At 46.4% G+C, this 16,437-nt stretch overlaps 1 protein-coding gene across 3 annotated transcripts in view; it reads left to right on the plus strand.

The window, feature by feature from the left end:
- LOC143955573 (zinc finger MYM-type protein 1-like) overlaps positions 1 to 16,437 on the plus strand; it is a 78,275-nt gene that overhangs the window by 49,150 nt on the left and 12,688 nt on the right. For 2 of the 3 annotated variants that reach the window (XM_077465652.1, XM_077465651.1), the window contains exons 2-6: positions 4,839 to 4,958; positions 5,365 to 5,532; positions 5,619 to 5,742; positions 6,312 to 6,409; positions 6,517 to 6,658. In XM_077465652.1, coding sequence (XP_077321778.1) covers positions 4,845 to 4,958; positions 5,365 to 5,532; positions 5,619 to 5,742; positions 6,312 to 6,409; positions 6,517 to 6,658 — 646 coding nt within the window. In that variant the 5' untranslated portion in view covers positions 4,839 to 4,844. The remainder of the gene's footprint in view (positions 1 to 4,838; positions 4,959 to 5,364; positions 5,533 to 5,618; positions 5,743 to 6,311; positions 6,410 to 6,516; positions 6,659 to 16,437) is intronic. The other variant, XM_077465654.1, reaches the window with a different exon arrangement.

A 16,437-nucleotide genomic window follows, 5' to 3' on the forward strand; every position in this document is an offset into this window, starting at 1 on the left:
ATGCCGCGAATTTTAATATTATTCCTCCTAGACCTATCCTCCAAATTTGCTAATTTCAGTTTCATGAGCATCATTTCTTCATCCCTGTCATTATGGGCATCCACCAGGTCATTGAAAGTTGTAGCAAATTCACCCATTTTAGATTCAACATGAGCCACTCTCTGCGACACTGAGGATAATTCTGATTTAAAGTTCCTAGTGAGAGTCTGAATGTCAGCATGGATCGTGGAGCGCAGTGACACCAGCATGTCTTTCAATGTTGTGTCCAGAATAGGGGCATTCGCTGTGGGGAATTCTGACAGGGAATCCTGCAGCTCTCTGGTGTCTTCCAGAGAGGAATCCAAACTTGCTTCAGCCTCCTCTCTGTCACCACTATCCAGCCTCGGCTTGCTTTTGGCAGGGCTAGTCATCCCCCACAACGGGGGAGTGCTAGTGATTTTCCCTGAGTAGCGGTGTGGATGGTCTGGGAGGTTCGGAGTTGGTACCTGTCTGTTGGACGCTGTGTAAGCGCCATGCTCTTTTCCACCTCGTGCACCGCCGCCATCTTGCTCCGTCTGCCTCCGCTGTGTAAGGAAGTAGTCTGGCAACTTTTTCGGTTTTCCACCGCTTTTTCTTTTGCGCTGAGGCATCTCCAGGCTTGCCCGCTCCTCCTGAGGTGAATTTCGCCAGGCAACGAGGCTTGTAAACCGGATAATCTCCCCCTTTTGGCCCGTGTGTGCGAGGAGCTCTTCACTGAGCGTCCATCCGCTCCGCCGGCTAGCCACGCCCCCCGAGCTTTCCATGTTTGAAAAGAAGCTGGTAGAGTGAATCTACGAGAAGTGTTACGTCCTGATAGTTCCTTGTTACCAGTTTTGGTCTTTTCTTTGGGGGGGGGGCAAACTTGAGCTTCCCATGTTTGAAAAGAAGCTGGTAGAGTGAATCTACGAGACGTGTTATGTCCTGATAGTTCCTTGTTACCGGTTTTGGTCTTTTCTTTGGGGGGGGCAAACTTGAGATTTCCATGTTTGAAAAGAAGCTGGTAGGGTGAATCTACGAAACGTGTTACGTCCTGATAGTTCCTTGTTGCCGTTTTCCAGATTTAATCAGAAGTATCGTATTTTGCAGCTACATGTTTTACAATACGCACGACTTAGGAGTTTCCCAATTTCGGTTTTATGCATTTATTGGATAAGTGATCTAAAAAGTGTTGACTTTACTGATTTTATAATTTTTTTTTGAGGGAAGACCAGGGTTCAGATCCTCCATTAAACTTGGGATTTATAGCCGTATGGGAAAGGATTTTGAATATACCACCAGAGGAAACCTGGTCCTATATCCTTGTTACCATTCTCCTTACTTCATCAGAAGTATCGTATTTTGGAGTTAAACGTTCTACAATATACATAAGTTAGGAGCTTCCCTATTTAAGTTCTGGGAAATACAATTTCATCAAAGCCACATCTGAATTTTATGCATTTATTGGATAAGCCATCTGAAAAGTGCGGACTATTGTGGTTTTATCATTTTTTGAGGAAAAACAAGGGTTTGGATCCTCCATTAAACTCGGGATTTATAGCCATATGAGAAGGGTTTTGAGTATTCCACCAGAAGAAGCCTGGTCCTATATCCTTGTTACCATTCTCCTTACTTCATCAGAAGTATCGTATTTTGGAGTACATGTTCTACAATACACACAACTTGGGAATCTCCATATTTCGGTTCTGGGAAATACATTTTTGTTAAAGCCCCATCCACATTTTGCACGTTTATTGGATAAGCTATCTGAAAAGTGTGGACTATTGGGGTTTTATCATTTTTCGGAGGAAGGCAAGGGTCGGATTCTCCATTAAGCTCAGGATTCATAGCCATATGGACAGTGTTTTGAGTATGCCACCAGAGGGAGCATGGTCCTGTATCCAGTATGGTTGAAAATGTTGTAATAAAGCCAAATGAGTGAAATTTGGAGAGAGATTCAATTTAAACATTTTCATAGAGCCCATCAGGCATTTAGGTAAAACAAAGAAAAATGGAAGCACATCCAGGAGTAAAACCAAAAAAGATTATTGGAGATCCATAAAATCAAGGAACATGACATATGTACATCAGTCCAAAAAGGTGCTCAGTAGACACGTTTCACACAAACGTGCTTACTCATCACTGAGTAAGCACGTTTGTATGAAACTCATCCACTGAGCATCTTTTTGGATCATCACTGAGTAAGCACGTTTGTATGAAACTCATCCACTGAGCATCTTTTTGGATCATCACTGAGTAAGCACGTTTGTATGAAACTCATCCACTGAGCATCTTTTTGGATCATCACTGAGTAAGCACGTTTGTATGAAACTCATCCACTGAGCATCTTTTTGGATCATCACTGAGTAAGCACGTTTGTGTGAAACTTGTCCATTGAGCACCTTTTTAGATTGATGTACATATGTCATGTTCCTTGAATTTAGGGATCTCCAATAAACTTTTTTGTTTTTTGGATGTGCCACCATTGCTCTTTGTTTTTTACCTGGATTTCTATGTCTGCAGACCAGGCAGGCACCCTGATTTTTTTCCAGCAGCTCATCAGATTCTCACAGGTGGCTTTGAGCAGTGGGCATCTAGCTCTTTCTACCATCAGGCATTTAGTTTTGTTCATAAATCACCAACCTCAATGTCACCTCAAATCCACACGAAGCGAATGTCGAAGGCACGAAATGCATTCCAAAAAACAAATCGGTTCTATATAAGGAGTATGAGGAAACTAAATTTAATGAGCAAATTCACCCAAAACAGAACAAAAATTTCTGGTATGCACATGTCTACTATATAAAGTGGTAAAGATATGGCTTCAGCCTGAACTCATCTTGGCTGTGCCTCTCTGACATGTTTCGCACCATCTACGAGGCTTAATCATAAGCTATGATTAAGCCCCGTAGGTGGGGCGAAACATGTCAGAGGAGCATAGCCAGGAGGAGTTCAGGTTAAAGCCGTATATTTACCTCTCTATACAGTGGTTGGGTTCCGTTGTGAGACGTTTCCACCTTACGTTTTCTGATCAGATTCTGTTAGCCTAGTCAAGCATGTTTGAACTGCAGTGCCCCATCTGTGCTTTGGACTGCAGGGGGGAGCTTTTCAGTTCTCCAAGATTCTTGATAAACCTAATTTGATTAATTTATTGTGGCAGTGCTGGATAATAGAGGCAAAATATTATACAATTTGTGAATACTATATAGAGGACCTCTACGTTTCTGTGCCCATGTATGTGCTTATTACATTATCCTTCGAAGGTGAATGAGGGGACACAGGTAGATGGAGCCACTTGGGTACAATCAGCCTGCTCATACAGTACATGGTTCAAATTATGGCTGCTGAACCAGCCGAGATTTAAACCGCCTACGGCCAGCATACCACTTCTACTTAGAGGATTATAAGAAGGTTATGTTTAGATTGTTCATGGTGGATAAATTGGACACTCAGAGAAATAATGAAATATGCATAAAAAATGTTTTTATATCTGGTCTTGCTGTATGGTCAAGTAGTTGCCTACAGATCAGCTTCGGGGAAATAATGACCACTTTTTCAATCTACTACATCAGTCTTTCTCAGCAAGGGTTTCCTGGAAGCCTAGAGTTCCTCCAAAGGTTATTAGGGATTGCTCTGGTAAAATTATGTAAGAGTGCAACTTCTTTTTTTTTTTTTTGAAAAAGCCAATGGCGTGCAAACACACCCAAAAAACTTCCACCCGGTGCATAAAAAAAATGCACACACATCAGGAGTGACACACTAAAAAGTGCAGACAGGTGTCTGATGTCCTCCACTAGGAAGGACCATGCCCTGATCCCCCGGGGCGTTAGGCTCCTGACAGGGACTGAGGTACCAGACTCATCTAGCCGAAGCCAGATGACCGCCTTTCCCCGGGAGGACTGCCGAAACAGAACCTCCTAGGTACTATGGGGCTTCCCCCAAGGTAGGCCCCCCAATGGAGGTTGGACCAAGCCAGAAGGCCTATGTCCGCCCTCCCACAAGACTTTCAGGATTGGTCCGAGGACCGACACCCTACTCATCAAAAACGTGAAAGTGACAAACGTGACACACACAACACAAATAAAATAAATAAATAGTGAGGAAATGGATAGTGAAGAAGAGAGTGAAAATGTGACCATTGTGTAATACAATGGCCAGGCCCTCCGGCCAGGAATCAAAAATTCCTCTGGTCCTAGCCAAAAGGCCGAGCCCTAGAGGCAGGTGTGAAAAAGCGTGTGGTCTGGTGACGTGACCAAGGTGCCGAATATCAAAGTGCGAGCACAGTGAACATAAGGCACCCCTGGACTGCCACTCCAGGGGCACATCACCATGGGCTTTTCAACAGAAGCATCCCTGACCCCCCAACCCAGACCACGACAGCCCCCACCCCAGTCAGGAAGGCATGGAGATCCAGGAGCTTAGTGAGACCCTTTACCATCAGGTCACACCCTCGCTCCCGTCACTCCTACCTAATTACATTCGGGAAGTACTGGCCGTTCCCCCACGAAGGCAAAAAGGGGAACAAACGTTCCCTCCCGAAAAACTGACCAGAGCTAAAGCTGCCACAATCCAAGCCAGAAGGCCAGGGTCCCCTCCCCTGGCTTCGACCAGTGGTTCTCCATCCTCATCAGAAGGCTTCCCAACTGATAAGAACAGATACTACACTTGATCTTAGCTATGTAAGAGTGCAACTTATCAACTGAAAAATAGCTGAAGGGTGTCTGTAATATAGTATAACAAAAAGGTCCAAGAGGTACCCATGAGAACTATGAAGGAGGAATGTTGTGGTGACACCTTCATCCCAGTACAGTGCAATTAATTATCGGTTTGTTATTCGTTGACAGGGAGGAATGTCCTGTTTGGATAACTTAACCCAATCAATAACGATGGACCAAGACCAAAGCCAGGTGACTGAGAGAATATTAGACCTCACCCTGGAGATCATCTACCTGCTGACCGGAGAGGTGAGGAGGATTCTGGAGGGTCACATGACATCACTCTTATCTCTATTAATAAAACACAGACCTGACCGGAGAGGTGAGGAGGATTCTGGGAGGTCACATGACATCACTCTTATCTCTATTAATAAAACACAGACCTGACCGGAGAGGTGAGGAGAATTCTGGGAGGTCACATGACATCACTTTTATCTCTATTAATAAAACAGACCTGACCGGAGAGGTGAGGAGGATTCTGGGAGGTCACATGACATCACTCTTATCTCTATTAATAAAACACAGACCTGACCAAAGAGGTGAGGAGGATTCTGGGAGGTCACATGACATCACTCTTATCTCTATTGATAAAACACAGACCTGAGGTTAGGAGGATTCTGGGATGTCTTTAGTGATTACTTTCTTTTTTACTTAGGATTACAAAGTAGTGAAGAACATTTCTGGTGAGCCTTTAACACACAGCAGCTGTCTTCGTGGGGCATCACCCATCACAGTGCCTCCACCTCACTGCCTGAAGCCTGAGAGCAAAGAAAAGAAGATTCTAGAAGTAATTAAGAAGATCACTGAGCTGCTGGCAGAGGAGGTGAGTGGTGCTGGGAATTCTGGGACATTATCCAGTAACAGACAAGGGATGTGTCTGGATGGTGACTGTATCATTGTGTGTGTCAGGTTCCTATAAGGTGTCAGGATGTCACTGTCTATTTCTCCATGGAGGAGTGGGAGTATTTAGAAGGACACAAGGATCTCTACAAGGACGTCATGATGGACAATCAGCCGCCCCTCACATCACCGGGTAAGAGGAGACTTTATTGTAAAGGAGAGAGCAGTACGGAGGCTCCACCTAGATCCCCCATCATCTGATAAACACATAGAAACAATGTATTCAGTCAGTGTGTGTGTTTCTTACAGATGGATTCAGTAGCAGGAACCCACCAGGGAGATCCCCATCCTCTGTATTCCAGGATAACTGTGGGGCCCAAACTGTACGGTGGTGCACGTTACAGTCTCTTTAGGACTGCATGCAATGAACTACTTTTAGGGCTGTTAATCTCTAGTTGTAATGGATTACTAGCAGTGGAAAAAAAAACACAGAAGGATCCACTCACCAGGCCTGGTATACTGCAAACCTTGTCCTGGGGGGTTGGCGGTCATCAGGGCCCTGATCCTTGGTGGCTTACCTCTCTGGTGCAGGAACAGACAGGTCCGAGAAGCCAGTCTGTACCCCCACAGTCTGAAGCACAAGAGGCACTCAGGAGACTTTATTGTAAAGGAGAGAGCAGTACGGAGGCTCCACCTAGATCCCCCATCATCTGATAAACACATAGAAACAATGTATTCAGTCAGTGTGTGTGTTTCCTACAGATGGATCCAGTAATGGGAACCCACCAGAGAGATGGCCCCTTCCTCTGTATCCCCGGGATTCCACACAGGAAGGTCACACCATCCCCCACCATCATCAGGTAGGTGGGACCAACCTAAAAAAAGTGTTCTAAGCTATGAGAGGACATTCTTCTATGTAATCTCGTGTTACTTTTTACAAATCTATTCTATCATCTCTGGAATTTAGAATGAAGAACGGAAAGACATCAAAGTTGAGGATAAAGAGGAAGAAGAAGAGAGGTTGGTGAGTGGAGATCAGCAGTCTATGGAGGAGGGGGAGATGATTATGGAAAGTAAACCGGAGGAACCTTCTCTACATGAGGACACAAGTAAGTCATAAACACTGAATGCAAAAACCTTCCACATTTTTATTCTCCTTCCTGTATAAAGTATGTATTTACATTGTTAGGTTGATATCCAAGACGTTTCTACGGAGTTCACCTACAAAAGAAAAATCCAAAGTGCCAGTTGATCAAAAGGAGGGCAGAAAAGCCACGTAAAGTTTTGTCCCAATTTTCTTCAGGTTCAAAGAATCCCCAAAAGACAGTCAGATAACTCCCCAAATCCACATTCTACGGGGGTTCTTCCTACAAATATCAGAAACGCTTCCAGTCAGCTAGGAACAAGTCTCTTTGGAAGGCTATTCCTCATCTTTACATTTATAGTTATAGTAGGAGAGGTCGAATAAAGACATCTAGTCCAACCCATGTGTGTGATTATATGTCAGTATTACATTGTATATCCCTGTATGTTGAGGTCGTTCAGGGGATAGTTTCTTGAAACTATCGATGCCCCCCGCTGAGACCACCGCCTGTGGAAGGGAATTGCACATCCTTGCCGCTCTTCCAGTAAAAAAAAAAACCTCTCTACGTAGTTTAAGGTTAAACCTCTTTTCTTCTCATTTTTAATGAGTGGCCATGTGTCTTGTTAAACTCCCTTCCACAAAAAAGTTTTATCCCTATTGTGGGGTCACCCAGTACGGTATTTGTATATGGAAATCATATCCCCTCTCAAGCGTCTCTTCTCCAGAGAGAATAAGTTCGGAGCTCGCAACCTTTCCTCATAACTAATATCCTCCAGACCCTTTATTAGCTTTGTTGCCCTTCAGCCCCTTTTAAGTGGGCCGTAGGGAATAAAAATCGGAGAGAACTGATTTTTGTTTCTCTTTTTTTTTTTTACTTTTTCTTTGTTGTCCGTTCGTTTATACTCTTATGCGTTTTTCTTTTCTCTGATCTTTCTTAAATGATCTTGCTGAGAGGAATATCAAATATAGTCCTAACAATTTTCTTTTTTTTTTTTATTTTTTTTTACTGGGGCTGTAGGGAGTACAAATCCTGAGAGAACTGATTTTTTTAATTGATTGAGTGAGAGAATTGATTTTGTTTCTTTTTTTTTTCTTTTTTTCTTTATCTATTGTCCATTCCTTTATACACTTATGTGCTCTTTCTCTTTGATCCTCCTTAATATTTCTCTCACCAAGATCCATTAAACGTGGTCCTAGTATTGTATTTTTAAGTGGGCTGTAGGCAATACAAATCTGAGAGAACTGATTTTATAATTGATTTGGTTTTCTTTTTAACTTTTTCTGTGTTGTCCATTCCTTTTATATCAAGGGTCTCCAAACTTTATAAACAAAGGGCCAGTTTACTGTCCTTCAGGCTTTAGTGGGGCCAGACAGTGGCTGGTGGGAGTAGAAAATGCTCTGCCTTCTGTGGGAGTAAGAAGTGCCCTATTGTTGGTGTCAGTGGGCAGGACTAGTGCCCCATTGTTGGTGTCAGTGGGCAGGAATAGTGCCCCATTGTGGCAGGCAGTGTTAATTTTGGCTGCAAATTTCGATTTAGTTTTAGTCTAATGCCTCATACACACGATCAAACAATCCGGTGGACTCAAGTCCGGCAGACAATCCGCCCGTGTGTGGGCTCCGGCGGACTTTTTTTTACCCAAAAGTCCGGCGGACTAAAAGTATTTTTGCATTCCAATCTGTCCACCAGACTCGCATTTCGGCCGACAGTACGGCCGTGTGTGTGCCAGTCCGCCGTACTTTTGAAATGAACAGCCTTTTCCCGCCCGGAGAACAGTCCGCTCATTTTGAGCGCGTCTCCAGGTAGCCGGGGCCAGCGAAGGAGGCGTCGCTGGCCCCATCACCTGGTATGGACTTAAAGGGGAATCCCTACGCCGAAAAATCAGCGTGGGGGTCCCCCCCAGGTCCATATCAGACCCTTATCCGAGCACGCTACCCGACCGAGCCGTACCAGGCCGCGTGCCCTCAACATGGGGGGGTGCGGCCCCCCCACCCCAAAGCACCTTGTCCCCATGTTGATGAGGACAAGGGCCTCTTCCCGACAACCCTGGCCGTTGGTTGTCGGGTCTGCGGGCGGGGGACTTATCGGAATCCGGGAGCCCCCTTTAATAAGGGGGCCCCCGGATCCCGGCCCCCCACCCTATGTGAATGAGTATGGGGTACAATGTACCCCTACCCATTCACCTGTGAAAAAAAGTAAAAAAAAACAACACACAAGGGTTACAATAGTTTATTGCACAGCTCCGGGGGTCTTCTTCCGTCTTCGGGGGTCTTCTCGCCAGACTCCTCCGCTATCTTCTGCTCTTTTGCTAGCTCTTTCACTAGCGGAGGAGCCCGGTTTTCTTCTTCGCCGCCGCCCTCTTCTTCCGACTTCGGGGGGTCTTGTCCCCCTCTTTGGTTCTTCTTGCCGGGCCACCGCTTGTAAAAGAGCTATAAGAAGGCGCGGTGGCCCGGCAAGAAGAACCAAAGAGGGGGTCTTCTGTTGCCTCGTCGCTGTCTCCGGTCACAATGGCAGGGACGCGGCGCGCGGCGACTTATATAGGGACATCGCCGGATGATGTCCCCGCCCATTATGATGTCACAGTCCCAGAGGATGCTTCCCCAAGGCACCCCCCCATGTTGAGGGCATGCGGCCTGGTACGGCTCAGGAGGGGGGGGGGGGGGGCGCTCGCTCGTCCCCATCCCCTTTCCTGGCCGGCCGGGTAGCGTGCTCGGATAAGGGTCTGATATGGACCTAGGGGGGCACCCCCACGCCGTTTTTTTTCAGCGTAGGGATTCCCCTTTAAGGCCATACCAGGTGACGGGGCCAGCGACGCCTCCTTCGCTGGCCCCGGCTACCTGGAGACGCATTCAAAATGAGCGGACTTTCCTCCGCGTGTGTGGGTGAGTCCGTTCATTTAAAAAGTACGGCGGATAGTCCGGCGGACTTAGTACGCCGTATTAGTCCGCCGCAAAAGCACCGTGTGTGGGCAGGTAGCTCGTTCGGAAAGTCCAACGGACAGTCCGGCAGAAAGTCTGCCAGACTAAGTCCGCCGGATAGTCTGCTACGTGTGTACGCGGCATTAGTCTTAGGACTAAAATGGCATTTTAGTTTTAGTCCCATTTTAGTCTTCTGCAATTGTTTTAGTTTTAGTCGTATTTAGTCAACTAAATCTCCAGTACATTTTACTCGACCTAAAACTCATTTTACTCATCTGAAATCGAATGGGTGTAATTAAATTGTAATGCATTAGTTAACATTTCTCTACAATTTCAAAACTCCTTATATGCTGCTGCAGTGAAAAAAATGGCATATGTTATTATTTAAGGTATTGAGGTATGAACATGCACTACAGGCCAGTGTTAATTTTGAAGTCGAATTTCAATTTAGTGTTAGTCTTTTGACTAAAATGCCATTTTAGTTTTAGTCGTATTTTAGTAATCTCAATTGTTTTAGTCGTATTTTAGTCGACTAAAATAGTATTCATTTAGTCATTTTAGTAGACAAAATTAACACTGGTGGCAGGATGCCCCATTGTTGGTATCAGTGGCAGGAATAGTGCCCCATTGTCAGTGGCAGGAATAGTGCCCCATTGTTGGTGTCAGTGGCAGGAATAGTGCCCCATTGTCAGTGGCAGGAATAGTGCCCCATTGTTGGTGTCAGTGGCAGGAATAGTGCCCCATTGTCAGTGGCAGGAATAGTGCCCCATTGTTGGTGCATTGGGAGAAATGTTGCCCCATCATTGGCATCAGTGGGGCCCCTAGGGCTGTATAAAAGCAAGCAAAGGGCCACATCCGGCCCTTGAGTAACAGTTTGGAGACTGTGTGGAGATATCAGCCTCAAAAAGTATTCACAACATATTGTAGACCTGAGTCCATAGACCATGAGCCAATTGGGCAGGTCCACCTGAATGTAAGTTCCCGGTGTGACTTCCTTGGTGTCCTTCTGGTGAACCCTCTGTATTTACAACATAATGTAGACCTGGGTCCATCTGGTCTCAGGTTAAGTAGTGCCAGCATCGGGATATCAACCTCAAAAAGTATTCACAACTTATTGTAGACCTGGGTCCATCTGGGTCCATCTGGGTCCATCTGGTCTCAGGTTAAGTAGAGCCAGCATCGGGATATCAGCCTCAAAAAGTATTCACAACATAATGTAGATCTGGGTCCATCTGGTCTCAGGTTACATAGAGCCATCATCGGGATATCGGCCTCAAAAAGTATTCACAACATATTGTAGACCTGGGTCCATAGACCATGAGCCAATTGGGCAGGTCCACTATACGTGAACATAAGTGCCCGGTGTTCCTTGGTGTCCTTCTGGTGAACCCTCTGTATTTTACTTTCATGAAGTCTTCTCTTGGTTGTAGACTTTAACAATGACACTCCTACCACCTGGAGAGTGTTATTGACTTCGCTAGATGTCATCAAGGAGTTTATCTTCAACGTTAAAGGAATCTTTTAGCAACAGTTGTCTTCTGGAGTTGTCCAGGTCTTTCCGTGTTGCTGAGCTCACCAGTTCCTGCCCTCTTTTTAAGCTTCTACCAAATCGTTGATTTGGTCTGGTCCTCTGGTCCCATCTGGTCTCAGGTTAAGTAGTGCCAGCATCGGGATATCAGCCTCAAAAAGTATTCACAACATATTGTAGACCTGGGTCCATAGATCATGAGCCATTTGGGCAGGTCCACCATACATGAACGTAAGTGCCCGGTGTGACTTCCTTGGTGTCCTTCTGGTGAACCCTCTGTATTTTACTTTCAATAAGTCTTCTATGGGTTGTAGACTTTGACAACGGCACTCCTACCACCTGTAGAGTGTTCTTGACTTGGCTAGATGTCATGAAGGAGTTTATCTTCAACATTAAAGGAATTCTGCAATCTTTTAGCAACAGTAGTCTTCTGGGGTTGTCCAGGTCTTTCCGTGTTGCTGAGCTCACCAGTTGCTGCCCTCTTTTTAAGCTTTTACAGAATCATTGATTTGGTCTGGTCCTCTGGTCCCATCTGGTCTCAGGTTAAGTAGTGCCAGCATCGGGATATCAGTTTCAAAAAGTATTTACAACATATTGTAGACCTGGGTCCATCTGGTCTCAGGTTAAGTAGTGCCAGCATCAGGATATCAGCCTCAAAAAGTATTCACAACATATTGTAGACCTGAGTCCATAGACCATGAGCCAACTGGGCAGGTCCACCAGAACGTAAGTTCCCGGTGTGACTTCCTTGGTGTCCTTCTGGTGAACGCTCTGTATTTACTTTCATGAAGTCTTCTCTTGGTTGTGGACTTTGACAATGACACTCCTACCACCTGGAGAGTGTTCTTGACTTGGCTAGATGTCATCAAGGAGTTTATCTTCAACATTAAAGGAATCTTTTAGCAACTGTTGTCTTTTGGGGTTGTCCAGGTCTTTCCATGTTGCTGAGCTCACCAGTTCCCACGCTCTTTTTAAGCTTCTACCGAATCGTTGATTTAGTCTGGTCCCATCTGGTCTTGGGTTAAGTAGAGCCAGCATCGGGATATCAGCCTCAAAAAGTATTCAGAACTTATTGTAGACCTGGGTCCATCTGCTCTCGGGTTAAGTAGAGCCAGCATCAGGATATCAGCCTCAAAAAGTATTCACAACATATTGTAGACCTGGGTCCATCTGGTCTCGGGTTAAGTAGAGCCAGCATCGGGATATCAGCCTCAAAAAGTATTCAGAACTTATTGTAGACCTGGGTCCATCTGGTCTCAGGTTAAGTAGAGCCAGCATCAGGATATCAACCTCAAAAATTATCCATAGACCACGAGCCAACTGGGCAGGTCCACCAGAACGTAAGTTCCCGGTGTGACTTCCTTGGTGTCCTTCTGGTGAACCCTCTGTATTTACTTTCGTGAAGTCTTCTCTTGGTTGTGGACTTTGACAATGACACTCCTACCACCTGGAGAGTGTTATTGACTTGGCTAGATGTCATCAAGCAGTTTATCTTCAACATTAAAGGAATCTTTTAGCAACAGTTGTCTTCTGGGTTTGTCCAGGTCTTTCCGTGTTGCTAAGCTCACCAGTTGCTGCCCTCTCTTGTAAGCTTCTACCGAATCGTTGATTTAGTCTGGTCTCAGGTTAAGTAGTGCCAGCATCGGGATATCAACCTCAAAAAGTATTCACAACATATTGTAGACCTGGGTCCATCTGGTCTCAGGTTAAGTAGAGCCAGCATCGGGATATCAGCCTCAAAAAGTATTCACAACATAATGTAGACCTGGGTCCATCTGGGTCCATCTGGTCTCAGGTTACGTAGAGCCAGCATCGGGATATCGGCCTCAAAAAGTATTCACAACATATTGTAGACCTGGGTCCATAGACCATGAGCCAATTGGGCAGGTCCACTATACATGAACGTAAGTGAAGTGCCCGGTGTGAGTTCCTTGGTGTCCTTCTGGTGAACCCTCTGTATTTTTACTTTCTCTAGTCGTCTGTCCAGGACAGCACTAGAGATAGGCTCCACCTCCAGAGGCAGGAAACACAAACCAGATCTTTAAAGGGCGGTCTCCGTCCCTTCCCCTTTAGTCTTTGTGTTTCCTCCACCGGAGGAGGAGGCTGGATCAGGAGCTCCCCTTCCCCTGACGGTGGGATAGCCCATAAGAGACAGGGAAGGAGTTCGGATTACCTGTTGGTTAACGGACGTTTTTGAAGTCCTCCGGTCGGGTTGACTGCAGCTTCGAACCGGCGTTCTCCTTCTGAAGCCCGGGGAGGGCGTTCGTTTCCCCGCCTGACAATAGGTTCTAAATTGGCGCGAAGTCAGGCGGGGGGCGGGCACAGGCTTCGAGTTCCGGCCTGTGCATCACAGGAGGAGGATAGAGGACTTCCGGCAATCCACTACCGGTTCTGGGTCGCGCGGCGAGCGTGGACGTTCGGGACCTTAGCGGCTATTATAAAAAGCCGCAGCCACGAGGCGTTCGCACTGCATCGCTTTATCGCCATTACGAAGGAAAACCTCCAGGCGGTTAAGCGCGTGCTTCAAGCGTTCGTGCTGCATCGCTTCATCACCGTTACGAGGGGAAGCCTTCAGGCGTGCTCTGAACGAAATGGATGCAGTGGAGAGTGGCAGTGGAGCCGAACCAGCTCAGGTAGGCAAACACAGAGGTGTCTTGTACCTACAGGGCTGGGAGAGAGGGGGGGGGGGGGGAGTAATGGACTAATCAATGCAAAGGCATTTTGAAATGGTCCAGGTGTATTTTTCCCCCCTCCCTCTCTCTCTCAAAACAGGATCCGGACTAAAGAGTCTTGCGAATCCTGTTAGCGGTTGGTGGGGTGCACATAGGTGTTTGGTGAAGGCGTCCTATTTTGCTAAAGGTTTCGCTGACGTTGGCTTGTTTGTTTTTTCCCTTCCTTCTTCTCTCCTTCTCTTTGCCTTAGGCTCTGCCCAAAGAACCAGAGAGGTCAGGGGGGAAGAAGAGATGTCCTTCATGTATGGCTAAATTAAAAGAAGGATGGTCTAAGCCCCTTTGTAAACCATGCATAGACAAATTGGTCTATAAGGAAGCTACGGGAGCTTGTAAGGATTTGATTTCTGGAGTACAGAAAGAAATGGAGTCCATCAAAGCAATGTTAGCGAACCTTGAAACCCCAAAACCAGCCGCAGTCCCCTCTGCTTCCACCCCAGTTGTAGGTGACGAATCAGAGGAGGAGGAACTTGATTCTCTGGATGGCCTAAGTGAGGCGGCATCATCCAGAGATGTTCCTGTTCAAGGGTCAAGCTCTCCCAGATACAGGCTCTCACTCGAGGAGGTTGATGCCTTACTGGGGGTAATTTATGAGACGCTCGAAATCAGAGAGGAGCCAGTCTCCCTGTCCTTGCATGACCGGATGTATCAGACCCTTAAAACTGATTCAGTTAGGGTCTTTCCGGTTCATAGCACACTGATAGACTCAATCAAAAAAGAGTGGGAGGAACCAGAGAAAAAGTTATTTTTTCCTAAAAGCATGAAGCGGAGATTCCCCTTCAGCGAGGACCCCTCTTGTGTTTGGAATAAAGTGCCCAAGGTAGACGCAGCTTTTTCCCAGTGTGCAAAGTCAACAGATCTCGCCTTTGAGGACATGGGTGTTCTAAAGGAACCCATGGATAAAAGGATGGAAGTACTGTTAAAGAGGTCATGGGAAGTAACCATGAATAACTTAAAACCTGCAATGGCCACGACAATAGTGGCTCGCAACTTGGAGGTCTGGCTGGAACAATTACAGGGCCACTTGGAAGGGAGGACCTCCAGAAAGGAAATTCTGGATTCCCTTCCTATGCTACATAAAGCAGCAGGCTATATAGCAGATGCCTCTGCGGAGTCTGTTAAATTGTCAGCCAGGACCGCTGCCCTCGTAAATTCATCACGTAGGGCACTTTGGCTGAAGTCTTGGTCGGGAGACTCAGCCTCAAAAGTGAGGTTATGTGGCATCCCCTTTGAGGGAGACCTTCTGTTCGGACAGGATCTTGAGAAAGTCCTGGACCGTACTGCAGACAAGAAAAAGGCTTTTCCTGTCAAACCTAAGAAGACTACAGGCAAACGCTTTTTTCGTCCTCAAAGACAGGGACAGTCACAAGGACAGACCTCTAAGGAGTCAACTCCTAAGAAACAGTGGATGGGAGGAAAACAGAAAAGCAATCTCTTTTCCTCTTCTAAAAAAACCACTAAATCCCAGTGACACGGTTCCTGTGGGGGGGAGACTGGGGCAGTTCCTCCCACAGTGGGAATACACTACTCCAAGTCCTTTTATCCGGAGGATCATCAGGGAGGGTTACAAAATACAGTTCACACACGTCCCACCTGCAAGGATGTGTCTGACCAAACCTCCCAAAGACCCCCAGAAAGCGTCAGCTTTGCTGTCGCAAATTGGCGATTTAATAGATCAGAGGGTTCTAGTGCCAGTTCCGCCACAGGAAATAAATCAGGGTTTCTATTCACACGTGTTTGTAGTAAGGAAACCGTCAGGCAAATTCCGGTTGATCTTGAATCTGAAGTTACTGAACAAGTGGGTAACTTACAGGAAATTCCGGATGGAAACAATTTTTACAGTGAGATCAGTACTCCCTCCAAATTGTTTCATGGCCTCTCTCGACCTAAGGGACGCGTATCTTCACATCCCGATTCGAGAAGACTCTCAAAAGTATTTGAGGATAGCGATTCTTTGGGGAAGTCAGATTCGATACCTCCAATTCAGGGCTCTGCCTTTCGGTCTGTCTTCTTCCCCCAGGATTTTCACCAAGGTCCTGGCAGAAGCATTGGCTCCCCTAAGACTGAAAGGGATCGCTGTCATACCGTACTTGGACGACCTTTTATTCTTTGCCCCCTCAAAGCTCCAACTGCAGGGAGATCTGAGGGTAGCTATCTCTTGTCTAAAAAGGTTGGGGTGGTTGATAAACCAAGAGAAGTCACACCTGATACCAACACAGGTCTTACAGTATCTAGGTTTTCTGGTGGATTCAGTGTCACAGAAAGTCTTCCTCACGGAGGAAAAAGTGATAAAGGTGAAAGACATGGTAACCTTCCTGCAGTCCAATCAGACAATTTCCATCAGGTCAGCTATGGCAGGGTTGGGCCTATTGGTGGCAACAATCCCTGCAGTTCCTTGGGCAAGAGCTCATTTCAGGTGTCTCCAGGCCAATATTCTGGGCAGCTGGGACGGGACACAAGAGTCCCTGGACAGGACTATCCATCTATCCTCAAAGACCAAAAGGTCTCTTTGGTGGTGGAAGAGAGAAGAGAACCTAGTACGGGGTCTTTGGTGGTCTCCTCCAGTGTCTGTTCGCATCACCACGGATGCCAGTGCTTGGGGCTGGGGGGCCCACTTGGGGTCGAAGGTAG

This window comes from Lithobates pipiens, unplaced genomic scaffold (genome assembly GCF_037356315.1).
Source record: "Lithobates pipiens isolate NorthernLeopardFrog02 unplaced genomic scaffold, aLitPip1_a1.2 Scaffold_35, whole genome shotgun sequence".
NCBI lineage: Eukaryota > Metazoa > Chordata > Amphibia > Anura > Ranidae > Lithobates > Lithobates pipiens.